This window comes from Balaenoptera ricei, chromosome 9 (assembly GCF_028023285.1).
Source record: "Balaenoptera ricei isolate mBalRic1 chromosome 9, mBalRic1.hap2, whole genome shotgun sequence".
NCBI lineage: Eukaryota > Metazoa > Chordata > Mammalia > Artiodactyla > Balaenopteridae > Balaenoptera > Balaenoptera ricei.
The window spans coordinates 7,377,766-7,405,299 of record NC_082647.1 but is presented as its reverse complement, the minus strand read 5'-3'; the positions used below and the strand labels follow the sequence as shown (position 1 = coordinate 7,405,299).

Below are 27,534 nucleotides of genomic sequence, written 5' to 3'. Positions count from 1 at the left end.
CTTTTTGAGTGTTGTATACCTAACCCCATTTCTCCCATAAGCTCTGTGGTTTTTACTGCATGATTTTGCATTGCACTGTGATTTTTAGAAATGCATATGATGTATGATGGCAGAACTGAATGCATGTTTTAATTTCAGTGTTAAATATACTTATTGTCCTCTTCTGATTAAATTCATTACTTTTAAAATGTTTTCCAAAAATGCTCAAAAAGCCTTCATTGTTTATTTCTTTAATCTTCAGGAGTTTGAAAGATCCAGAAAATTACAGAGTACATTATAACAACCATCTGAGTATTTACCACTGATTTAACAAATTTAACATTTTTTCTTCAGATTTCCTTCTAAAGAAATAGAATTTGACAGATAAAACTCAAAGCCCCCTTGGTCCCCACTTCAATCTTATTCTTACACTCAGTCCTATTCACCTCCCTTCTGACACACAAACATGATGATGCATGTGGTAAGTTTTCAGCTCATGTTTTTACTTTTTTTAATACACATATGTATCTATGAATAATATAGTATTGCTTTATCTTTTATACACAAATGCTTTATTGTACTGCAACTTGCATTTTTCATGCAACATTTTGAGATCTGTCCATCTTGATATACATAGAACTGATTTAATTTTGTATAGTGTTCCATTGTCTGAATGTCACAATTTTTGATTCATTCTTTTATCCATTGACCATTTGCTTTTAGTTCTGTGAACTGCCTGTTCATATCCTTTGCCTGTATTTTTACTGGGTTATTTGTCCTTTCATTTCTAAGATTTCTTTATATAATTTGTGTATTAACTGTTGACTACATTAGTTTACAAATACTTTCTCCTAGTGTATCTCTTACCTTTTATTTTTACTTAAGCTGTCTTATACTGTACATAAATTTTCAATTGTAATGCAATATATCAATCTTTTCTTAGTTCATTTTGCCCTTTGTGGTTTGCGACATTTTCTTCTACACTAAGATTATGAAGATATCCTACATTTCCTTCCAAAAGACTGAAGTTTTACTTTTCATGTTTAGATTTTTAATTTATCTGGAACATAATTTTTTTATGGTATACAGCAATGATCTACCTTTGTGTTTTTTTCCAAATGGAAAAGTCAGTTGTCCCAACACCACTTCTGAAGTTCTCCGAATTAGATTCCTAGGGCTGCTGTCACAAAGTACCACAAACTTGGCAGCTTTAAACAATAAATATTTATTCTCTCATAGTTCTGGTAGTTAGAAGTCTGAAATCAAAGTGTCAGCAGAGCTATGCTCTCTCTGAAGCCTTTAGGGGAGAATCTGTTCCATGCCTTTCCCTTCGCTTCTGGTGGTGGTTGTTGATACTTGGCATTTCTCAGCTTGAAGCTGCATAGTTCCATCTCTGCCTCCACTGTCACAGGGCCTTCTCCCTTTGTGTGTCTGGGTCTCTGTGACTCTGCTCCTCTTCTTATAAAGACACCACTCATGATGGATTATGAACCTGTCCTACTCCAGTATGATCTCATCTTAACCAGTTTCATCTGCAGCAACCCTACTCCTATTTAGGTCACAATCTGAGGTTCTGGGAAGGACATGTATTGGGGGAGACACTATTTAACTCAGCAGTCTGCTCTGGGGTCCTCTTTGGGTTTCCTCTGCTCCATGTGTCTACCCCTGCACAAAACAGTAGTGTATTAATTCTATGGATTTACTGTAAATTTTATTATCTGCTAGGGCAAGTCCCCCTGTTATTCTTTTTTTCAGCATCATATTTTGACCTATATTTTTCCAAACGAAATTTAGAATCCGTTTATATAATTTACAAAAATCTTACTGCCATTTTGATGAAGTTGCAGTAAATTTATATATTAACTTGGAAGGAAAGTATCATCTTTATTATATTTAGTCTTCCCATTTATGGGCATGATTTACCTCCTGTTTACAGGCATATCTCATCTTACTGTGCTTTGTGCTTTGTAAAAAATGCAGATACTGCATTTTTTACAAACTGAAGGTCTGTGGCAGCCCTGTGTCAAACAAGCCTATTGGCGCCATTTTTCCAACAGCATTTGCTCACTTCATGTCTCCGTGTCACTTTTTGGTAATTCTCACAATATTTCAAACTTTTTCATTATTACTGTATTTGTTATGGTGATTTGTGATCAGTGATCTTTGATGTTACCTTTTTTTTTTTTTTTTTAAAGATTTATTGATTGCTATGTTGGGTCTTCGCTCCCATGCTAGGGCTTTCTCTAGTTGTGGCAAGCGGGGGCCACTCCTCATCGCGGTGCGCGGGCCTCTCACCATCGTGGCCTCTCTCGTTGCGGAGCACAGGCTCCAGACGCGCAGGCTCAGCAGTTGTGGCTCACGGGCCCAGCCGCTCCGCGGCATGTGGGATCCCCCCAGACCAGGGCTCGAACCCGTGTTCCCTGCATTGGCAGGCAGATTCTCAACCACTGCACCACCAGGGAAGCCCCGATGTTACCATTTTTTAAAAATTTATTTATTTATTTAGTTTTGACTGTGTTGGGTCTTCGTTGCTGCGTGCGGGCTTTCCTAGTTGTGGCGAGCGGGGGCTACTCTTTGTTGCAGTGCGTGGGCTTCTCATTGTGCTGGCCTCTCTTGTTGCGGAGCACGGGCTCTAGGTGCGGCAGGCTTCAGCAGTTGTGGCACGTGGGCTCAGTGGTTGTGGCTTGCGGGCTCTAGAGCGCAGGCTCAGTAGTTGTGGTGCACGGGCTTAGCTGCTCCACTGCGCTACCAGGGAAGCCCGGATGTTACCATTTTAATTGTGTTTGGGCGCCAGGAGCCGTGCCCATGTAAGATGGCAAACTTAATCAATCCATGTATGTGTTCTGGGACTTCCCTGGTGGTGCAGTGGTTAAGAGCCCACCTGCCAATGCAGGGAACATAGGTTCAAGCCCTGGTCCGGGAAGATCCCACATGCTGTGGAGCAACTAAGCCCGTGCGCCACAGCTACTGAGCCTGTGCTCTAGAGTCCATGAGCCACAACTACTGAGCCCGTGTGCTGCAACTACTGAAGCCCATGCACCTAGAGCCCGTGCTCCGCGACAAGAGAAGCCACCTTAATGAGAAGCCCACGCACTGCAACCAAGAGTAGCCCCTGCTCGCTGCAACTAGAGAAAGCCTGCGCGCAGCAACAAAGACCCAACCCAGCCAAAAATAAATACATTTATTTAAAAAAAAGTTATTAAAAAAAAATGTGTGTGTTCTGACTGCCCCACGGACTGGCCCATCTCTCTCCCTCTCCTCGGGCCTCCTTATTTCCTGAGACAGAACAATATTGAAATTAGGCCGCTTAATAACCCTACATTATTAAGTGTTCAAGTGAACACTTAATGGCCTCTAAGTGTTCAAGTGAAAGGAAGAGTCACACATTTCTCACTTTAAATCAAAAGCTAGAAATGATTAAGCTTAGTGAGGAAGGCACATGGAAAGCTGAAACAGGCTCAAAAGCTAAGCCCCTTGTGTCAGTTAGCCAAGTTGTGAATGCAAAGGAAAAGTTCTTGAAGGAAATTAAAGTGCTACTCCGGTGAGCACACAAATGATAAGCAAAACAGCCTTACTGCTGATACAAAACAAGTTTTAGTGGTCTAGAGAGAAGATTAAACCAGCCACAACATCGCCCTAAGCCAAAGCCTAATGCAGAGCAAGGTCCTAACTCTTTTCAATGCTATGAAGCCTGAGAGGTGTGAGGAAGCTGCGAAGAAGTGTGAAGCCAGCAGAGCACAGTTTATGAGGCTGAAGGAAAGAAGCCGTCTCCTAAACATAAATGTGCAAGGTGCATCAGCAAGTGATGGTGTAGAAGCTGCAGCAAGTTCTCCAGACCTAGCTAAGATAATTAATGAAGGTGGCTATACTAAACAACAGATTTTCAATATAGACAAAACAGCCTAATATTGGAGAAAGATATCTTCTAGGACTTTCATAGCTAGAGAGGAAAATCAATGCCTGGCTTCAAAGTTTCAAAGGACAAGCTGAGTCTCTGTTGGGAGCTAAATGCAGCTGGTGACTATAAGTTGAAACCCCTGTTCATTTACCATTCCAAAAATCCTAGGGCCCTTAACAATTATGCTAAATCAACTCTGCCTGTGCTCTAGAAATGGAACAACAAAGCCTGGGTGACAGCACAGCTGTTTACAACATGATTTACCAAATATTTTAAGCCCATTCTTGAGACCTACTGCTCAGAAAAAGATTCCTTTCAAAATATTACTGCTCATTGACAATGCACTTGACCACCCAAGAGCTCTGAAGGAGATGTACAAGATTAATGTTGTTTTCATGCCTGCTAACACAATATCCATTTTGCAGCCTATGGACCAAGAAGTAATTTCGACTTTTAAGTCTTATTATTTAAGAAATACCTTTCATAAGACTATAGCTGCTATACATAGTGATTCCTCTGATGGATCTGGGCAAAGTAAATTGAAAATCTTTTGGAAAGGATTTATCCTTCTAGATGCCACGAAGAACATTCATCATTCATGGGATGAAGCTGAAATATCAATGTTAACAGGAGTTTGGAAGAAGTTGATTCCAACCTTCATGGATGACTTTGAGAGGGTCAAGACTTCAGTAGAGGAAGTAACTGCAGATGTGGTGGAAACAGCAAGAGAACTAGAATTCGAAGCGGAGCCTGAGGGTGTGATTGAATTGCCGTAACCCCATGATAAAACTTTAACAGATGAGGAGTTGCTTCTTATGGATGAGCAAAGACAGTGGTTTCTCCAGATGGAATCTACTCCTGCTGATGCCATTTAGATTGTTGAAATGACAACAAAGGATTTAGAATATTACATAAACTTGGTTGATAAAGCAGTGGCAGGGTTCAAGAGGACTGACTCCAATTTTGAAAGAAGTGCTACTGTGGGTAAAATGCTATTAAACAGCATTGCATGCTACAGAGAAATAACTCCTGAAGAGTCAACTGATGCAGCAAACTGCACTGTTGTCTTATTTTAAGAAATTGCCACATGCCAATCTTCAGTAACCACCACCCTGATCAGTCAGCAACCATCAACAAGGAGCCAAGACCCTCCACCAGCAAAAAGATTACAACTTGCTCCAGGGTCAGACAATGATTAGCATTTTTAGCCAGAGTATTTTTAATTAAGGTTTGTACATTGTTTTTTAAGACATAATGCTACTGCACACTTAACACGCTACAGTACAGTATAAACATAACTTTTACATGCACTGAGAATCCAAAAAAATCGTGACTTCCTTTACGGTGATACTTGCTTTATTGCAGCAGTCTGAAACCAAACCCAAAATATCCCCAAGGTATGCCTGTTATTTATAATTTTTGCTATAAAGGTGTTACATATCTTTTATGCATTTAGCCCTAAGAATTATGGTTTTTGCTGAGATTGTTAACGGTATATTAAAAGTAATGATCTCATGAATTCATTTAGTAATCTGAAAAAGTGCTCAATATGTAAGCTTATAAAACAGAGAAAAACATAAAACCTCAATTTCAACAAAACACTAAAAAATCAAATAATGTGTACCCTACTTAGGTTTTTATACCCTCTTCCTTCCAACGTGTCCTCCCACTCAACACAAACTTCAACACGTTAGCGTTAAATTCTGCCATTTAAGTCCCTGCCAACCATCATTTCAACGATTCAGAATCTTAAATCTTTTAAAACACTTGTTCTAAATTCAGTAACTATAATGTAAAACTAGCTGAACTAGTTAACACGCATTGCCGGCCCCAGACCAATTTCGATCCTTTCCCTCATCCGCCCGCCTCACGCACAGGCGCCCGCGGCCCAGACTCCGCCAGTTCCACGCTCGGCTTTGTTTAGGGCTTTGGACACGGACGAACCCCAGGGGCGGCGGTCACCAGCTCCGTCCAGGGTCCAGACCCCACACCAGGCGCTCAGCGCGACCCTCAGACCCCGCCCCACCCGTTCGCCTCCGCCCCGGGAGGACCCCAGGATGCCGGCCCGCCGAGCCGGAACCCGAGGACCCGCCCAGATCCCCGAGCCGGACGTCCGCGCGGGGAGCCCCTCTTACCGGAGCCGGCTCGGCCATGGGCCCTCACGGTCCCACCCGGCCCCGCACCGGTTTACGGCCAAGCCAGGCGTCCCGGCTGCCCGCGGCACCTTCCCTGCGGCGGCAGCTCCCCCCGTCTCGCTCCCCGCCGACCTGCAGGCCCAGCCCAGGCGCGGTGCACGCTGGGACTCGCAGCCGCTCCGCCCCACAGCGCCCCCTGCGGTCGGGAGGAGCGAGCGCTGTCCGCCGGGGCAGCCCGCGCCTTGCAGACTGGCGTCAGTCGCAAGCGGCAGCCGCCCGGGGGTGACCGATCCTCGCACTCTCTTGGGGGACCCAGAAGAGGGAGACGGAGATGCAGACGGAAAGAGGGGGGAAATGCAGCGTCAACTGCAAATGGATGGATAGGATACTCGCTATTTACTGAGATAGAAACAATGAGAGGGAGTGCAGGGGTTTGATTCCTCCCCAAAGCCAACCCCAGTCAAGGATTAGGTTCAAGGGGTCATCTGTGAGGTGATCTCAGGAACCAAGTGAGGGAGGTGAGAAATCAAGGGGCATTAAGCATTAACGAGCAGGTCCCCCCGTCGGCAACTGGGAGTCCATTCTGCTGGGGACTCAGAGGGTGCAGATCATCCCTCAGAATGGTCCTGCCAAGGGTGAGGAGGCTGGGTATTCATCCTCAGGAAGTCAGGCAGAGTCACGACATCGCTGGCCCCATGGACTTACATTAGGAACATGACTCATAGTCTATAAAATTCAAGAAATGGTCTATAACCTAAATATGAAATGGATCTTAAATTTACTCTGCCTTTCACTCTTAAGCAGCCAGTATGGTTGAACTGCTTAGATATATGTAATTGCTATCCCTAACTTAAAGGTTTTTTTAACGAACAATATTGTATATATACAATTTAGCAACAATAAAGCAAATTTTAAAAGAAGTGAAAGTTGTCCATAATTCTGGTATTCTAATGTAAATGCTCGATTTTGTTTCATATAGACTTCGTCTCTGTCCACAGACATGTTCTTTTTATATGGTTCGGAGACACACATAATTTTTTGTCTTTTTCTTTTGTCTTTCACTTACCATATCAAAGTTTTCCATATTTCTCATAATCTCATAATTATACTTTTAAATGGCTGCAATTTAAGGTAGTATATTAATCTGCTAGGGCTGCCATTCCAAAGTACCACGGACTGGGCAGGTTAAACAACAGAAATTAATTTTCTCACAGTTCTGGAGGCCAGAAGTCCAAGATCAAGGTGTCAGCCGTGTTTGTTTCCTCTGAGGACTCTCTCCTCGGCTTGCAGATGGCTGCGCTTCTCCCTGTGTCCTCCCATGTTTGTCCCTCGGTCTGGGTGTTCTCGGTCCCAATCTCCTCTTATAAGGACACCTGTCACATTGGATTAGGGCTCACCCATAAGACCTCGTTTTACCTTAATTACCTTTTTAAAGGCCCTATCTCTATAGTCACATTCTGAGGTACTGGGGGGTCAGGACTTCAACAAATGAATTTTGGGGGACTTCCCTGGTGGTCCAGTGGCTAAGACTCTGCGCTCCCAATGCAGGGGGCCTCAGGCTTGATTCCTGGTCAAGGAACTAGATCCCACGTGCCACAACTAAAAAGATTCCTCATACCACAACTAAAAGATCCCACATGCTGCAGCAAAGATCCCGCGTGCTGCAACTAAGAACTGGTGCAGTCAAATAAATAAAAAAATTTTTTTAAAGAATTTTTGGAAACACAATTAAGCCCATAACAGGTAGGGTAGTGTGAAGTATTTAGTGGCAGTTAAAAAATTTTGTGGCCGTAAATAATATTGCTTGAATATTTTTATACACACAGTCTTAAGATACAAAAAGTACAAAGTGCAAAGGATAGACCAATACATTAAATTAGATTAAAATTTAAAACTTTGCTGAAAGGGAAAAAACCTGCAACCTAGCATACTCTACCCAGCAAGATTATCCTTTAGAATTGAAAGAAAGTTAAAGAACTTCTCAGACAAGCAAAAACTGAGTTCATCAGTACTAAACCTACCCTAAAAGAAATGTTAAAGGGTCCTCTTTAAGTGGAAAAGAAGAGTCTATAACAAGAAGCAAGAATCTAGAGGAAAGGAAAAATCCCACCAGTAAAGACAAATATATAGTACAGGCTGAGGATCAACCACTTAAGCTAGTATGAAGATTAAAAGACAAAAAATTGTAAAATTGACTATAACTACGATAATCAGTAAAGGGATAAACATGAAGATGTAGAAGGTGACATCAAAACCACACAATGTGGGGTGGGGGGGAGGAAAAATGGAGATCTTTTAGAATGTGTTTGAACTTAAACGACTACCTGGTTAAAACAAATAGATATTATTATAGGTAAACATATATGACTCCTGTGTAACCACAAATCAAAAACCTACGATACACAAAAAAGGAGAGAGAATGGAACACAAGCATACCACTAAAGAAAATCATCAAACCACAAGGGAAGAAACTAAAAGGAGAAGGGAAGAACAGAGAAGAACTACAGAAACAACTGTAAAACAAGTAACAAATGGCAATAAGTACATACTTATCAATAATTACTTTAAATGTCAATGGACTAAATGCTCCAATCAAAAGACATCGGGTAGCTGATTGGACAAAAAAAACAAGACCCATCTATATGCTGCTTACAAGAGACTAACCTCAAAGCTAAAGAAACACACAGACTGAAAGTGAGGAGATGGAAAAAGATATTTTAAGCAAATGGAAATGACAAGAAAGCAGGGGTAGCAATAACAATATCAGAAAAAATATACTTTCAAACAAAGTCTGTAACAAAAGACAAAGAAGGATATTATATAATGATAAAGGGATCAGCACAAGAAGAGGATATGATACTTGTTAACATATATGCACCCAATACAGGAGCACCTAAATATATAAAGCAAATATTAACAGACATAGAGGGAGAAATTGACAGTAATACAATAATAGTAGGGGATTTTAACACCCCACTTGCATCAATGGACAGATCATCCAGACAGAAAATCTGGAGATGCTCAACATCGCTAATTATTAGAGACAGGCAAATCAAAACCACAATGAGATATCACCTCACACCTGTCAGAATGGCTATCATCCAAAAGTCTACAAATAGCAAATGTTGGTGAGGATGTGGAAAAAAGGAAAATCTTTTACGCTGTTGGTAGGAATGTAAATCGGTGCAGCCACTGTGGAAAACAGTATGGAGACCCCTCAAAAAAACTAAAAATAGAACTACCATATAATCCAGCAGTTCCACTATTGGGTATATATCAGAAGAAAATGAAAACACTAACTGGAGAAGATACATGAACCCCAATATTCACAGCAGCACTATTTACAATAGCCAAGATACGGAAGCAGTGTAAGTGTCCATCAACAGAAAAATGGATAAAGAAGAAGTGATACACACCCACACCCACACCCCCCCACACACACTGTAATGTTACTCAGCCATAAAAAAGAATGAAAATCTGCCATTTGCAGCAATGTGGATGGACCTAGCGGGTATTATGCTTAGTGAAATAAGTCAGACAGAGAAAGACGAATACTCTCTGTATTATCACTCACGTGTGGAATCTAAAAAATAAAATAAGTGAATGATATAACAAAACAGAAACGGACTCACAGATATAGGGAACAAACTAGTGGTTACCAGTGTGAAGAGGGGAGAGGGGAGGGGCACGATAAGGGAATGGGATTAAGAGGTACAAACTACTATGTATAAAATAAATAAGCAACAAGTATATATTGTACAGCACAGGGAAATATAGCCATTAATTTGCAATAACCTTAAATGGAGTATAACCTATAAAAATATTGAATCACTATGTTGTGCACCTGAAACTAATATAATATTGTAAATCAACTGTACTTCAATTTAACAACAAGATTTAAAACTTGAGATCAAAAGACATGATAGAATAGCCAAAACTAGGTCACAGATTGGGAAAAAACAAGGAATTTATTTACAACAAGGAATAGCATATAAATAAACATAAATAACTGCTAAAAATCATAGACTACCCTAGAGGAAAATGTGCAAAATTATGAATTCACAGAAAGGAAAAAAAAAACCGAATAGGCGATAAACACACGACAATGTTCCATCTCATTGTTAGGCAAATGCAATATCTGTTTATGAAGATGCGCATACCCTATTATCCAGCAATTCTTATCTCAGAGCTATTTTGCATATCAAAGAGCCATATCCTAGAATCTCTAAAGCAGCACCGTTTTAAAAGTAAAAACAGGAAAATAATTTAAATGTCCAATCACCCAGAGGATGGATATCTTGTGGGTTTTTTCCATATACACTGAAAACTAGCAGTAAAGATTAATGAACTAGAGCTAAAGGCAGCATGAATGAATAGAACTAACACAATGCTGAGTGAAAAAGCATATTGCAGACTACACACAGTATGGTACCATTTATAGAAACTTTAGGACATATAAAACAACACTACACATTATTTAGTAGTAATACATATGCAGGAAAATGATAATGAAATGTTCAGGAATAAACACCCAACTTGGGATAGCGGTGACCACTGGGAACTGGGGTGGGGGAGGAGTGGTGAAGAGGAGATGACAGAAAACAGGGCTGGCCACACAGGTGCTCCATCAGTATTACTAATGCCTTACGACTCAAGTTGAGCCAAGGGCACACAGGTGAACATCCTTTACACCCTTTAAATAGTTTGAATGTTTCAAGACACATTTAAATAAACTAATCAAGTCATCACTATTTGCTATCTTGCGGGGAGGACACAGGCTTGTAAACAGAAACAATGTCAAAATAATATTTGATAATTGCTATTAACAGAGGAAAATACAAATGCTATGGGAGCATCAGAGCCAGGATTGGCTACCTATCTCTAGAGGAAAAGTTCACTGAAAAACTCCCCTTGACCTAGCTTTTTTTGATCATGAATCTCATTTTTTCACTATGTATTTTAAAATATACATATATACACACATAATATGATTTATCTCTGTCATTCTAACTTCATCTCACATATTTGAAATATAGAAATGTCAATGCCTTTCAGTTCTAAAATTGCATCGTGAGTTGTCTTCAAACTATCGAGATCTTCAGTATACTTTTAAAGTTTCCAAGATTTCCTTTTCTTTTTTTTTTGCTGTGTTGGGTCTTCATTGCTGCCCGCAGGCTTTCTCTAGTTGCGGCGAGCGGGGGCTACTCTTTGTGGCGGCAGGCGGACTTCCCATTGCGGTGGCTTCTCTTGTTGCGGAGCAAGGGCTCTAGGTGCACGGGCTTCAGTAGTTGCAGCACACAGCCTTCAGTAGTTGCGGCTCACGGTCTCAGTAGTTGTGGCTCCTGGGCTCTAGAGCGCAGGCTCCGTAGTTGTAGCACACAGGCTTAGTTGCTCCACTGTGTGTGGGATCTTCCCGGACCAGGGATCCAACCCACATCCCCTGCATTGGCAGGCGGATTCTTAACCACTGTGTCACCAGGGAGGTCCTTCCTAATATTTTAAAATGTTACAATTCAGGGCTTCCCTGGTGGCGCAGTGGTTGAGAATCCGCCTGCCAATGCAGGGGACACGGGTTCGCGCCCTGGTCTGGGAAGATCCCACATGCTGCAGAGCAACTGGGCCCGTGAGCCACAACTACTGAGCCTGTGCGTCTGGAGCCTGTGCTCCGCAACGGGAGAGGCCGCTACAGTGAGAGGCCCACGCACCGCGATGAAGAGTGGCCCCTGCTCTCCGCAACTGGAGAAAGCCCTCGCACAGAAACGAAGACCCAACACAGCCAAAAATAAATAAATAAATTTTTTAAAAAAAGTTACAATTCATTATATTGTAGTGAATCAAAAAGTTTTTTAAAAAATATTTAATCACCATGTTGTATACCTGAAATTAATATAATATTGTACATCAACTATACTTTAAAAAGACAGTGTTTTATAATTAAAACATAAAAAGGACATGAAAAAATACTGTTTTAAAGATACTTTGCAGACTTCTCTATTATTTTAAATTTATCTGGAGTAAATTCTTGATTTGGTTGCTGTTGGTTTGTACAGACTTGGATCTCTTCATGGGCTTTGCAGTTTTGGTTTACAGGATCATTCTGAATGGGGGGAGTCAGTTCCGTGTATGTGTGAGATGTGTGCACAGCTAACTATTCCTGTCCAGCTGTTTTGCAGTGTCCTCTCCTGGGACCCTCAAATCCACAATTAAGTACTGTCAGCGGTTCAGTGCTTCTCCACCACGGTGTTGTTGGGTATATCACAGATCCACGCATTAAGCCAGAGAATGTCTTGGTTTGGTTGGAGAAAATGCAAAACCAAGATCAAATCCATGCCCTCCGGGGGTTCAGTCTGTGGGGGAAGCAGGCAGGCTTCAGTTGAATGTGGGGAGTGCTATTAGAGAGAGGTATTTAGAGGATGCTATGAAGAGATGAGCACGTGCCTAAAATGTTCCTGGTGTTGAGAGTGAATGGTGGATATGAAGAAGTTCAGAAGAAGAGAGAGGAAAGGCATGCCAGAGGAAGCAGTCATGAGGATATGATGCGTTTGGGAAAGATGAAAGTCATCTGGTATGAGTGAAATTCATACTGTGAATAGGTAACAAGATTAGGCTGAAAAGGCAGGTCCAGTTCAGCTCAGAGGTTCTTTTATGTCATGTTAATGAGTTTGCACTTATTTTTAAATTTTTATTTATTTTTTGGCTGCACTGCGAGGCACATGGGATCCTAGTTCCCCGAACAAGGATGGAACCCATGCCCCGCCCCAGCAGTGGAAGTGCAGAGTCCCAATCACTGGAAGTCCCTAATTTATTTTTAATTTTTAAAAAATTTTATTGAAATAGTTGGTTTGCAATGTGTTAGTTTCAGGTGTACAGCAAAGTGATTCAGATATATATATCTCAATATAAATATATAATATTCTTTTCCATTATAGGTTATTACAAGATACTTAGTGTACTTCCCTGTGCTATACAGTAGGTCCTTGTTGGTTATCTATTTTATATTTTAATCCCAAACTCCTAATTTATCCTCCCCCTTTGGTAAGCGTAAGTTTGTTTTCTATGTCTGTGAGTCTATTTCTGTTTTTTAAATAAGTTCATTTGTATCATTTTTTAGATTCCACATATAAGCAATATCATATGTTGTCTTTCTCTGTCTGACTTACTTCATGATAATCTCTAGGTCCATCAATGTTGCTGCAAATGGCATTACTTCATTCTTTTTTATGGCTGAGTAACAGTCCATTGTGTATATATACCACATTTTCTTTATCCATTCATCTGTTGATGTACACTTAGGTGGCTTCCATGTCTTGGCTATTGTAAGTAGTGCTGCTATGAACACTGGGGTGCGTGTATCTTTTCAAATTACAGTGTTCTCTGGATATACGCCCAGGAGTGGGATCCCTGGATCACATAACTCTATTTTTAGTTCTTTAAGGAACTTCTATACTGTTCTCCGTAGTGGCTGCACCAATTTACATTCCCACCAACAGTGCAGGAGGGTTTCTTTTTCTCCACACCCTCTCCAGCATTTATTTGTAGACTTTTTGATTATGGCCATTCTGACTGGTGTGAGGTGGTACCTCATGATAGTTTTGATGTGCATTTCTCTTAATAATTAGCAATGTTGAGCATCTTTTCATGTGCCATCCTGTCTTCTTCGGAGAAATGAGTTTTCACTTATAACAAAATTGGAAACTTCTTAAAAATATCTTTTGAGAATAACATTAGAGTTGCATTTTAGAAAAACCGATTTGTCACAAGAGTGATAATGTATTACTGGAAAAAGCCAGAGGCAGGGAAATCTTTTAGGAAAAACACTTGAAAAAAAAAAGTTTTTCAAAAGTGAGCTTAAATGGTGGCAGCAGAGATAGAGACGGGCTTTTATTTGGGAGAAATTTAGTAGATTGGGTGTAGGAAAATCTAGGATCATTATCAAGTTTACAGCTCTGGAGATTAGTTATAATTTTGAGGTGAGAATAACAGAGGACTGTAAAGAAAAGAGGTATAGAGTGAGGGCTGGTACTGATGAGGAGTATTATTCTGGGCATTTTGTGTTTGAGATGTCTGTGGAAGTCAGAAATAATCAGGAGGAAGCTGGAAATGTGAACATGGATTTATAGATTTAAAAGTCATCAGCACCTCACAGAGAACAGAGGAAACTGCTGCACAAGGTGTGGCTCAGGAGAGCCAGGCAGACAGGCGAATGCACAGGTACAGCTGGCTGTTGGATTTGGTGGGGGGCACGCTTCTTCCCCATTCTTGGCATTTCTTTCCATTTAGAGGAGGCTCCACCAGCGCATCATTCCTAGTCTCTGCCTCCTCATTCACTTTGTTCAGGTCTAGGGCTATACGGTCAGGTTCTCCAAAATTAATTCATTATGGTTAAATGAGGTCACAGGGTTGGGGTACTAATCCAATAGGACTGGTGTCCTTATTAAAGGAAGAAATACCAGAGATATCCCACCCCCGCCCAGAAAAAAGCCACGTGAGGACACACGGGGAAAGTGACATCTGCAAGCCAGGAAAAGAGGCCCTCACCAGACACCAACCTTGCTGGCACCTTGATCTTGGACTTCCAGCCTGTAGAACTATAAGAAAATAAATTTCTGTGGTTTAAGCCACCCAGTCTGTGTAATTTTCCTATGGCAGCCCCAGCAGACTAAAACACCCATGATGTAAGGAACTTTTGTCACAAGAAACTTTATTACAAAAAAGAGGAGAAAAAGGCTAAAAGAGGAGCTCTAACCTGACTCTCACCTCAGGATGACTAGTGCCTTTCACCAAAAGCCTGCTTTCCTCCAGTCTCTAGACGCTGTCCCTGGATTATCTGGAACCTTCGTCAAGCAGCCCTCACGACCGCCTGCTCCGTGCTGGCCAGTGTGGCTGAAGCATGTTGGGTGAGTTTTTTGTCCTGCCTCAGCCAGAGCCAACAGAGCCACTGGCCCCACCGCAGAGCTGCCACTGCTTTTGGAGTCGAGTGACCTCGAGACTGAAGGGCTGCTCGCTGGCGTGCACGGCAATGTGGGTGTTGAGCGCCCCCAGGTAGGTGAAGCCCCTTCCACACTGCGCACAAGAAAAAGGCCTCTCCCCGCGGTGACGGTGCAGATGGGTCTCCAGGCTTCTCTTCTGTAGGAAGCTCTTGCCGCACTCGGGACACCCGAAGGGCTTCTCGCCGCTGTGCGTGTGCAGGTGCGCCTTCAAGCTTCCCCGGAGGCAGTAGCTCTTGCCGCACTCGGGGCACCGGAAGGGCTTCTCGCCGCTGTGGACGCGCACGTGCTCCGTGAGCCTGTACCGCTGAGCGAAGCTTCGGCCACACGTCGCACAGGGGAAGGGCTTCCGGCCGCTGTGCTGGAGCAGGTGGCTCTTCAGGTTCCCTCTGAGCCGGAAGCCCCTGTCGCACTCGGGGCATCGGAAGGGCTTCTCCCCGCTGTGGACCCTCGCGTGCTCGGCGAGCTGGGACGGCTGAGCGTAGGCCTTGCCGCACTCGCCGCACGCGAAGGGCCGCTCGCCCGCGTGCCGCCGCCGGTGCAGCTTCAGGGAGGCCTTCCAGGAGAAGCTCCGGCTGCACTCGGGGCACCGGAAGGGCTCAGCCCCGCCGTGGAGTCGCCGGTGCTCGGCGAGCTGCGCGCGGCGGCGGAAGCCCCGGCCGCACTGGGCGCAGGAGAAGGGCTTCTCCTCGGTGTGGACCTGGAGGTGCCGCGTGAGCCCCGAGCGCCGGGGGAAGGTCCTCCCGCACCGCTCGCAGGGGAACGCCGTCTGCCTGGCGTGGACGCGGCGGTGGCGCGCGAGCTTCGAGGGCCGGGTGAACCCCCGGCCGCACTGCCCGCAGGAGAAGGGCTTCTCCTGGCTGTGCAGACGCTGGTGCGCCTTCATGGCATTCCTCCAGCAGAAGCTCCGGCCGCACTCGGGGCACCGGAAGGGCTTCCTCCCGCTGTGCCGACAGAGATGGGCCCGCAGGCTGCTCTTGAGGCGGAAGCTTCTCTGGCACTCGGGACACCGGAAGGGCTTCTCCCCCGTGTGAACTCGGACGTGTTCGGTGAGCTTGCTCCGGTGGGTGAACTTCCGGTCACAGTCGTCACAGGAGAACGGCTTCTCTCCGCGGTGTGCCCGCTCGTGGGCCCTCGCGGCCGCCTCCCCCGAGGGGCCTCTGCCGCCCTGCGGACCCTGGAAGGGCGTCCTTCCGCTGTGCACCCGCAGGTGCTCGGCCAGCTCGTCCTGCTGGGTGAACCCCCGGCCACACTCCCGGCAGGAAAACGGCCTCTCCCCTTTGGGCGAACACACATGCTTGTTCAGGGCGGCTTTGGACCGGAAGGGCCTGCCACACTCGGGGCCCGGGCGAGCCACCTGGTGCAGGGCCAGGCTGCCCCTGACACAGCCGCTTTGCTCGCGCGCGCCGCGCCGGAAAGGCTGCTGCTTACACGGGACCGGCCGGGGCCACCTGAGCTCCGCCTTCCCCCTGGACTTGTTTTTGTGCTTCGGATATTGACAGGACTGGCTCTCGCGGTGGTTCCTTTTGTGCTTCACAAAGTCTCTCTTTATCTGGAAGACCTTCCTACAGACAAAGCAGGAATAAAGTCTCAGCCCTGGTGGAACTTCCAGGTGATCTGGGGTTCCCATTGGCTTATGCCGTGGATCATTCTTGTCCTGATTAGATGCTGTGATGTCGAGGTTTTTATTTAGAATCTCTGTTTCTTGGAGACTTGGGTGTTGTAAGGCGGCTCTTTGATCTGATAAAATCTTTCTTTCCTCCTTGGATAAGGGAGCACAGAAGCCCTGCTCTTGGAGACCATTTAAATGGCATTCCTCCTCTTTTGCCCGGAGAGTTCCCTGGTCACCTGGAGAGACAAAAAGGCCCACCCTCATCAGTGATGGGTCTGCGGGGTCAAGGACTATCTACACATCACTGACAACGTGGGAAAGGGACTCCCGTTGTCCCCATGACTTTGTGAATCTGCCTGCCACAGGTGAATTATATTGAAGTTTAACTTGGATGTGCAAATCCTTTCATCATTTGTTAACAAAAGGCTTAGCGTGAAAAAAATGGCAGGCAAATACATTTTGTGAGCCTATGAGGACCCTCAGAGGCTAAGCAGAACTTGGAAGAAAATAAAAATGAGTTACTCTGAGAATCTGACCATTTCATTATAATATTTCTTTAAATCTGTGAAATAAATAGCACAATATTTAAGTAGGAAGGCTTCGGGTCATATTCTTGCACCCTTCCACCACAGATTTCAGGAAAAGTTTTCTGAAGAAATGCTAATAGGAAGTATCTTTCTTAGGAATGTCAAATGGCAATTTACTGAATTCACAAAGAACACTGTGGAAATAATTCCCTTTCCCAAGGAACTCCGAATTATAAGAAAATCACTGCTGTTCCCAAAGTAAAAGCCATGATGACAGGGAACAGAGGGAGCTGAGCTGGCACCTTATTCTCACCCGCCACACCTGGAGAGGACAATTCCCAACAATCACCTGAGCTGCTATATTCCAGAACACCTTTTTCTCCCTCATCCTGTTGCAGTGGGTCACATAGCTCTCCTTTTTTAAATCTCTTAACCTGGGAGCAAGCCTCACCTATCAGGCTTGCCCCAGAGCAGGACTCTGATTCTGCTCTGAGGTCATCTCAACAACAACACAGATGTTTCCAACTAGATGACATCATTTACTAAGTTAGCACCCACAGCTTTTGCCTGGACCATGAGAAGAGCATACTTGCCTGTCTCCTTGAATCCTATTTCTCATCACTTACTGTTTATCCCAGGCAGGGGAGTAGTTGTGTTACTGGGTGAGTACCACCTGGTACAAAGGAAACATTTGTTTTTAGGGACAGCCACCAACGTTGTTCATTCTTTGGTACTCAAAAACCTTTCCAGGCCCTTTCTGAAGGATGAAATTAAACTCCCACCATGGCATTTTTGGTCTCTGATACCAATTATGTGCCACCACTGCCATCCCCCCCATCTTCCACTATGTCCCACAAATAACATTCAGCTATACTCAGCGCCTTCCATTTTCTAAATATAACAGGCTTGTTCCCACCTCTAAGCCTCAGCTCATGTATGACCCCTGTTGAATCTTCTTTGCCTTACCAAATATGCCCATTCTATGCTATTTAAATCCTAATTCCTTTAGAAGTCCTCCTGGGATATTGCTGTCTCTCCTCTGCTTTCTCCTCTAAATCCCTATAGTGCTTTATTATCATTGCCACTTACTATTTATAAGTTGTATACAGTCTTATTTTATAGTTGACTAATCCAATAGTTCAATATAATTGACTAACCTAACTGCCATGTCAGTAGGTCAGTAAGACAGACAATAAACTCTTAGAGTGGGAAAAGATATATATATATATATTTCTCCCAACCCCTGGCCTATGTAATACGTGACATAGTCCTATGAACATGGTAGGGACAATACTGATTAGATGAGTGAATTAATAGGTGGTAGCAGTGAAATGAAGCCCTGGGGAATTCTTTTATCCTCTGATGGAGCTAGTCACACACTCCCTGGGTTTAAATTCCCTCTTTTTCAGGAGAGTCCTTGATACCCAGAGACTTAGTAGATCTCCATTTAGTAAAGCATTAACATACTCTAAAAAATGGCACATTCTCTTAAATACTTAAAGTATTAATATATTTAAAATGTGTTCCTTATGATACAAGGAATTAAAAAGTAATCCTTCAAAAGGAATAAAAAAATCCCAAGTTCTAAAAATCTGAACAATAAAAAAATATATTGTACAAAATTGGAAGGCTTCTCATTTCTCTGTACACAAATGGACATGATGATGTGATGGGGAAGACGGTTTTTCCTCAGGACTGGACAAGTGGATCCTTTACTGTTCTCTTAAAGGCAGTTCTCATTTTCTGTTTTTTTTTTTTTTAATGAAATATATACAATTTCCTTCTTTATAAAAGTAAGACATTCTTATATTTGCTACCAACTTGAGTGAAAAAAAAATAACATTCTCCATCAAAATAATATTTCTTATTCACTATGTCCTGCTGACTCTGCAGAAAGATTAGCAAACAAGGCTAGGAGAATAAATGAGCCAGGCCCTCAAATCCATCTACTCACCAGAAAGGCCAAGTGTCATTTGTGTTTTCTCTAAGTGTCCTTGGTCTCTGATTAACAGCATTCTTCCTTGTTCCATCCAGGTGATCAAATCTGGCTTTGAAGAAATACAGCCTGCAGAGAGAGTCCACACAGACTCAGTCTGGGTTTCCTGAGTACTTAACTAAAAACAATTTCAGTTTTTAATTTTTAATTTTAATTTTAGTTTCATGGCTGACCTTGATTCCTGGAGACATGAGATCAATGTTACATTAAAAAAATGGAAACCCTTGAAATTACATGAATAACTGTTAAATGTTCCCGACAATATTTCACAAAATTAAAGGAAACAGAGAGGCTGGGGATGATGAGGATCCAGGCAGAAAGTATTCAAAAGGGATCATTATGAGAACAATGTGAGTAGAATAAAAAGCAGTCAGAGGGGGTCAAGGAGGGAACCCAGATGACTAAACTTTTCTGATTAGACTCTGCACATCTAAGGAACTAATTACTGAGGTGCCCACATTCCTTCTAATATTTTATTTATTTATTTGGTTGTGACACATCTTAGTTGCAGCAGGCGGACTCCTTAGTTGCAGCTTGCGGGCTCCTTAGTTGTGGCTCACCAGTTTCTTAGTTGTGGCATTCGAACTCTTAATTGCAGCATGCATGTGGGATCTAGTTCCCTGACCAGGGATCGAACCCGGGCCTCCTGCATTGGAAGGAGGATTCTTTACCACTGTGCCACCAGGGAAGTCCCGCCCACATTCTTTCTTGATCAATGTAATGAAGAAACCAGGAGGCTGTTAAATGACAGTGATTATGAAGAGATGGAGAGTAATGTGTCTAATGACATCAGCCTGAAAGGAAGAGGGGTTGTTACAAAGTAGTGGAGGGATTTTAGAAGATGCATCAGATACCCTGCAGTGGTGTCACCTATGGCTCAGCCCTTGGATCAGTGTTTCTCGAAGTGACCTAGTTACCACCAGCATTAGCAGGACCTGAAGTACTTGTTAAAAACGTAGATTCCTGGGCCTGAGCCTGGACCTGCTAAATCCTAATCTCTGGAGTTAGGATCTGGACATCCTGTAAAGAAAATCATTTGCAAATAATACTGTTTGGTTTTTAAAATGTGGGAAAATCAGACTGGATTCTCCAAGCCCAAGGATTGTGATAACTCAAAACTCAACACTGGATCAGCACAGGGCTGTACTTTCTCCTACCCTACTGGCCTCAGTCTTCTTAGCTTGACCCTAACTGTTGGGGTGTCCTGGGGACAGCTGGGGTGTCCTGTCCTATTGACGTATTCTCCCTAGATGATCCCAACTAGCCCTGTGGTTTAAATGTCATTTATACAATGACGCCAAATGTGTGAATCCAGTCCTGATCTTCACTGGAATTCCAGCCTCGCATACTCAATTATCTACTTTATATTTCCATATAAATGTTTAATAAGCATCTCAAACTTAATGTGGCCAAAACCTGCTCTCTCCCAAGCCTTCCTCATGTCAGTGAATAAAACCACTGCCATCGGGGCTTCCCTGGTGGTGCAGTGGTTGGGAATCAGCATTGCTAATGCTGGGGACATGGGTTCAAGCCCTGTTCCAGGAAGATCCCACATGCCGTGGAGCAACTGAGCCTGTGCTCTAGAGCCCGCAAGCCACAACTACTGAAGCCTGTGCACCTAGAGCCCGTGCTCTGCAACAAGAGAAGCCACCGCAATAAGAAGCCTGCGCATCGCAACGAAGAGTAGCCCCCGCTCACCGCAACTAGAGAAAGCCTGTGTGCAGCAACAAAGACCCAACGCAGCCAAAAATAAACAAATTAAATAAAATAAATTTTAAAAAAACAAAAGGCATTGCTCTTTAAAACAAAACAAAAAACACTGCCATCAAGATACTCAAGCCAAAAATCTAGAAGTTGGTTCTTCTTTCACCCGACTCCACTGCAAGCGACTGGCAAAATCTGGGATGCTACCTCCAAAGCATATCTGGAGACTGCCTCCTGCTCTCTGTCTTCATTACTACATACCTGGTTCAGCTGCCACAAAGATTCACCAGTACTGCCAAGGCTCCTGGTTGGTCTCTCTCCTTTATTTCTACGCACTACAATTTATTTTCCACATAGCAACCCAAGTAATCATTAAAAAAAAAAAAAGATATCATATTATTTCTCTATTTAAATCCCCCTATGGGAATTCCCTGGTGGCCCAGTGGTTAGGACTCTGTGCTTTCACTGCCGAGGGCGCAGGTTCAATCCCTGGTGGGGGAACTAAAAGCCCACAAGCTGTGTGGTGCGGCAGAAAAAAGAAAATCCCCCTATCATCTTCCCTTTATCTTTAGAATAAAATCCAACCCTGCACCTCAGCCTAGAGGCCCTTCACAATTCGGCATCGCTGCCCTTGCCGTCCTCTTCTCCCATCACTCTTGTGCTAACTCTCCGTGCATATGCCACAACAGCCTCACTGAGGTTCCCACAATGTACTGAGCTCATTCACTCCAACCTTTGGGCCTTTGCACTAGTTCTTTCTCTGCTTAGAATTTTCTTCCCCCTGATTTCACATGGTTGACTCGCTCTTGTCATTCATATCTCAGACAGAATAAGTTATAAACCCCCAAAGACAGAAAGAATTCTTCAGGTATACTGAGATCACCTATTAAATTGATAAGAGGAGAAATATTCTTAATGATACAAGACTGAGTTAGAGCAAGATGAGTAAGCAGTGAGGCCCAATCTCCCCAAATTTCTCTTCCAATCCACTTCCTGAGTACTTCCCTGGAGATATCTAAGTATCCCATCCCCCTGCTCTCTTCTCTCTCCCTTTACCAGGGAAACTTTCTTCCCTGTTGTATCCACGTTCTGCAATGTGTTGGGTCCTCAGCTTATTCTAATATAATAACTGTGTCCCCTTCATGAGAGCCTTAGTTCTTATAAGGATGCATCTCATTCAGGCAACATAAGCAGGCACTAAAGTATCAGTTAAAGAAATAAAACAACACACTTAAAAAAGAGAGAGGCAATTAGATTATTTTGTAATTCTAACTGTGGGAGAAATGGGGGAGGGTTGGAGTGGGAGATAGAGAATTCAGAGTGTTAACAAGGCTGAGGGGCACAGATATCACTGGATAAAAAGGGACAAAATTCCCAGGCCATTACAGGAAGTTAAAGAGACATTCTGAATGTGAATTGGGCACAGTATCATATTCAACCAGCCAACAGCCAATAAAGGGAAGAAAGCCTATTAGTATTAGGTTGAGTCCCAAAAAGCGATTCCTTAGAAACCCATCTTACCCAGGGAATCAAGGGTCTCATAATTGGTCTTCATTTCTTGCTGATACATTTCCTTCTGCCACTTCTCCAGGATTTCCCACTCTTGCTCCAAAAAGTATAAGGCCACATCATCAAATGCCATGGGTAACTGAAATCATAAACAGTACATACATATATTTTCATTTCAAGGCTACTGTGTTTTTCAACATCCATGTCTTTAAGAGACAGGAAGGAACAGTATTAAAGTAGTTATCTCTGGATGGTGCCATGAACATAATAAAGGGGTCACAGAGGTCTATTGGAACTAAGTAAAGTGAATGAATGAACAGCAGGCCTTTGAGCTCATGTACCATCTAAAGGAGGATACTTAACATAGCAGCAAACAATTACTGCAACGTAAGACTGGGCCAGTGTTGCCAGATATGTCAATTTTTAAAGTAACTTTTTAATTCTGAAACGATTATAGATTCAAAGGTAGTACAGAAGGGTTCCCTGTACCCTCCAGTTTACCCCAATGGTCACATGGTACGTTATTATAGTACACTGTCAAAACCATGAAACTGACATTGGTAGTGTGTGTATAACTCTACGTGATTTCATCACATGTGCTGATTCATATAACCACCCTGCAATCATGAACAAAACTATTCCATGACCAGAGATCTCCTTTGGGCTACCCCTTCATAATCACACCCACTAATCTATTATCCATCTCTGTAACTTTGTCATTTCAAGACTGTTACAAAAATGAAGTCAGGGAATTCACTGGCAGTCCAGTGGTTAGGACTCCGTGCATCCACTGCAGGCGGCACGGGTTCAATTCCTGGTCAGGGAACTGGGATACTGCATGCCATGTAACGTGGCCAAAAAAAAAAAAAAAAAAAAAAGTCATAGTATGCAACTTTTTGAAATTGACATTTTTCAGCCATCATAATGCTCTTGAGATCCATCCAAGTTGTGTTTATTGTTTATCAATATTTCATTTCCTTCTATTGCTGAGCAGTAGTCAATGGTATGGGTATACCACAGTTTGGTTAACCACTTACCTATTGAGGGACAATGTAGTTGTTTCTAGTTTTGGGCTATTACCAAAAAAACTGCTATAAATAATCATGTACAAGTTTTTGGTGGGGATACATTCCATTTTTCTGGGATAAGTGCCGAGGTCTACAACTGCAGGGTCATATGGAAAGTATATGTTTAATTTTCTAAGCAACTATTTTCCAGAGTGGCTGAACCCTTTTACGTTCCTACCAGCAATGCACGAGAGATCATTTCTCAGCATCCTCACCAGCATTTGGTAATGTTGCTTTTTTTTTTTTTTGGCCACACTGTGCAGCATGTGGGGTCTTAGTTCCCTGACCACGGATCAAACCTGCACCCCCTGCCTTGGAAGGGTGGAGTCTTAGCCACTGGACCGCCAGGGAAGTCCCAATGTTGTTATTTTTTATTTTCATTATTCTAATAGTTGTGCAGTGATCTCATTGTGATTTGAGTTTGCACTTCTCTAATGAATAATGATGATGAGCATCTTTTCATGTGCTTATTTCTCATCCACATATCCTCTTTGGTGAACTGTCTCTTCCTGTCTTTCGTCCATTTTCTAATTGGACTTTTTTGTTGTTGTTGTTGTTGAATTTTGAGAGTTCTTTATATATTCTAGATATAAGTCCTTTGTCAGATATGTGGTTTGCAAATATGCCCTCCTCCATCCGTAGCTTGTCTTTTCACCCTCTTAACAGAATTTTTCCCAGAGCAAAAGTTTTTAATTTTGATGACATCCAACTCATCATTTTTTTCTTTTATAGATTGTGCTTTTGGTGCCACACCTATGAACTTTTCACCAAGCCCTAGGTCCCAAAGGTTTTCTCCAATGTCATCTTAGAGCTTAACATTTTACATTTGGATGTGACAGTTCATATATATATATATATATATATATATATATATATATATATATATTTATTTATTTATTTATTTATTTATTTAGGTTGCGCTGGGTCTTAGTTGCGGCAAAACAGTCTCCTTTAGTTGCGGCTCGAAGTCTCCTTCGTTGCGGCTTGAGGGCTCCTTAGTTGTGGCACGTGGGCTCCTTCATTGTGGCATGCAAACTCTTAGTTGCGGCATGCATGTGGGATCTAGTTCCCTGACCAGGGATCAAACCCGGGCCCCCTGCATTGGGAGTGTGGAGTCTTAACCACTGCCACCAGGGAAGTCCCTGGATGTGACAGTTTTATGTGAACTCTCCTGATTTTGACATTTTGGCAACTAAAATTCACAATTTTAACAAGGAATGGTTAAAAACAGACACCCAAAACACACAGCTGTGAGCCACAATTTGTTCATGGACGTTTAATCTACAACCTCTGGTATGGACTGACTAACCAGGACTGCTCTTCCTGGAGGTTCGAAGGACAGATGCACTGTGACGATAGGGAAGGAAGAGAAGATACATAATTTAGCTTGTGAAGATTCCATTTCACTCCTTTCAAATTCTGTGCTACAAGTGTAGATGAGAGCCTACCAAGGCAAGTGCCGGGCAACTCACAAGACAGCTCGGGCTCTTCGCAAGCATATGAAAAATGTTGGTCCCAAATGCTACAAAGTAAACTCTCCCAATAAAGGAATCTAGGAAACTCCACAACCAGGGCCACTTGACACTTTCTGAAGAGAAAAGTTGCAGAGATAAAATTCCATCATCAAAACTATTACAGGCGCCCAAAGCTGAAGTATCAGCTAGTATAACAAACAAGTTTAAACTTGGTGTTGCATTTAAGGTGGGACTTTCGAAGAAATTCCTCTACTGTTTACTTGCAACTCACCCACGTGCTTTCCACTTACAAAAGACTTTTCTGTGAGCATTCTCACAATTAGCACTGAACTGCTCCAGTGAAAAGGAAAATCAACCAGAAAATGCTGATTTCTCCCTGCCTACCCCCAATAATACAACAGCCAAGAAGCTGACATCACTTGAGCTTTCTCTGTGGACTCAAACTTATAGCCAAAGAAGAACTATTACAAACCACCAAGTTTCATAGAACAGAGAGAGATATTCCAGGACGTTGAAGAGAGGCGGCCTGAAGAAATCTGAACAGAATTGGTACCTGCCAAGGAATGCTGGGGGAGAGGGGTGAGAAGCAGAAGGAAAGAAAATGCATTACATTAGTGAGATTATTAGGTAGGAAATCTCAGTGGAGATACAAGGAGAACTTGCATACTTAGGCAGGTTATACTTAATTGAATGTAGAGTTTCCTGGATTAGGCTTGGGATATGTCTTTCAAACTCTAAACCAGTGTTCAAATTTTCTATTAAATCACTAGAGTATTCGTGGTAAATCCGAATTAGGATAACCACCCAAGCTGGTTAAGTTTTCCGTCTTTTCCTAGAGGAAGCAGTCTCCAGTCTTCTTCCAACTTTTCCTCATTTGCTGATGAAGATGTGCTTCTCTGAAACTCCATCTGTCAGCAGAGCTCGGAATGTGAGCCCAAGAGAAACCAGGACGTTCAGAGACCCCCGCACAGGACGGGAACAGCAGGGGAACTGAACGGACCACGAGCGAGACCCTGGGTTTCTCCACGGGGCCCCTTTCTCCCAGATCAACCTCACAACAACTCGAGCACCTAGACCGAGCCTTCTCCGGCCCGGGGTCGGAGCGCAGTTCTGCTTACAGACAATCCCCGGCCGGGGCTCCCACCGCCTCGCTCCCTGAACCAGGAGCCCACTCCAGATCGCGAAGGGGCCCGCATCTTCCACGGCCCCTCTTACCAGAGCCGGCTCGGCCATGTCCGCTCGCGGTCCCGCCCGACCCCGGCCCCCCAGCCACCCCGGCATCCAGGCGACGCCGCAGCACCTCCCCTACGGCGGTCCCGCGCTCCGCCCAGACCAGCCGGCCCTGCCCGGGCGCGGTGCACGCTGGGACTGGCGGCCGCTCCGCCCCCACAGCGCCCCCTGCGGCTGGGAGGAGTGAACGCCGGCCGCGGGAGGCGCCCGCGCTGTGCCGGCCTCAGGAGTGGATCTCGAGCACATTTTCATGTGCCTCATTCTCACCCACAGACCCTCTTCGGTGAAATATCTCTTCACGTCAAATAGTCTTATTTTAACTTTGTTCTGATTTACATTTCTTTAATTACTATTGACGCTATAGACTTTTTTTAATTGAAAAATTTATTGAAATAATTGTAGTTGTATATGCAGTTATAAGAAATAATGCAGAGAGGTCCCATGTTTCACTTCTATTAGTGTGTGTGGATATTTAGTTCCATGAGGCTATAGGCTTTTCTATGCATTAATTTGTTTTTCCTCCTTTGTAACGCTTTCTTCATTCCCTATTTGATCCTAGAAAATGATCTTACATATTTATATAAATTCCATATCACATTACGGTCACATCACATAATCCAGTGATGTTTTGCATACATTTCTTATTCAGTAGCTTGACTTATCAGATTTTTCAAATGTATATTTTCAAATTCACTTATTTTTGTCTTTGATGCAATCTGATACTTCGGTATTTAGAATTTCTCTGTATATACAGTGAGTAGTAAATACAAATTTATTTTGATAAACCCTTTAACTATGTAAAACTATCCAGTTTATGGTGTTAGATATGGATCTAAAGTAGTTCTTATTATTCTAATATCCATCTGTACTACTTGGACAGCCTTTGCTCTATCACGGTGAAATTTGCTTTATGCCCTTAATTAGTAGTGTTCCTGAGACTTCAAAGCCACTGGAACCCCTTCCTCTTTATGTGTGTCTGGAGGGCTCACAAACTTCCTTAGTGACTCTTATAGTGTCTCCACTGTTGTCCCTCTGCTGCTGCCAATGAGCACGTCACTGTTGTGGTGGTAGCCAGTGATTATTTCTCCTAAAGCTGCTGCTGGGGCCTCAAAGTTGGGGGTATGGATTTTCCTCAAGTGATTCCAGTTTTCAGCCTAATTAAGTTTCTGGGCTTACAATGTCTTTTACTGGGACATTCAAATGATATTCCCAGGAGACCAGAAAGGTGAGCACCTGAAGGACACCCCCATCTATTACACACTTAGTGTGTAAATGGCAGCCCAGTCTCTGGATGTCTCTTACACGGAAGGAAAGAAATCACAAATAGGCATGAATACAGCTATTTTTGTAAAATTCTGCTTAGTTTCCTAAACCATCGGTACCAGGTCAGCCCTTCTGTTCTCCATGAATGAGGA

The 27,534-nt window shown here is 43.3% G+C and overlaps 1 protein-coding gene across 3 annotated transcripts in view; it reads right to left on the bottom strand.

Moving 5' to 3' along the window:
* ZNF786 (zinc finger protein 786) overlaps positions 1 to 26,153 on the bottom strand; it is a 37,495-nt gene extending 11,342 nt beyond the window's left edge. Inside the window, exons 1-4 of one of the 3 annotated variants that reach the window (XM_059933134.1) lie at positions 26,105 to 26,153; positions 22,360 to 22,486; positions 19,093 to 19,203; positions 14,770 to 16,847 (exon numbers count right to left, since the gene is read on the bottom strand). In XM_059933134.1, the coding sequence (XP_059789117.1) occupies positions 14,929 to 16,847; positions 19,093 to 19,203; positions 22,360 to 22,486; positions 26,105 to 26,122 (2,175 nt within the window). In that variant the 5' untranslated portion in view covers positions 26,123 to 26,153 and the 3' untranslated portion in view covers positions 14,770 to 14,928. Of the gene's footprint in view, positions 1 to 6,012; positions 6,142 to 14,769; positions 16,848 to 19,092; positions 19,204 to 22,359; positions 22,487 to 26,007; positions 26,085 to 26,104 lie in introns of those variants that run through there. The other 2 variants (XM_059933136.1, XM_059933137.1) reach the window with 2 other exon arrangements.
* Between the last annotated feature and the right edge of the window lie 1,381 nt (positions 26,154 to 27,534).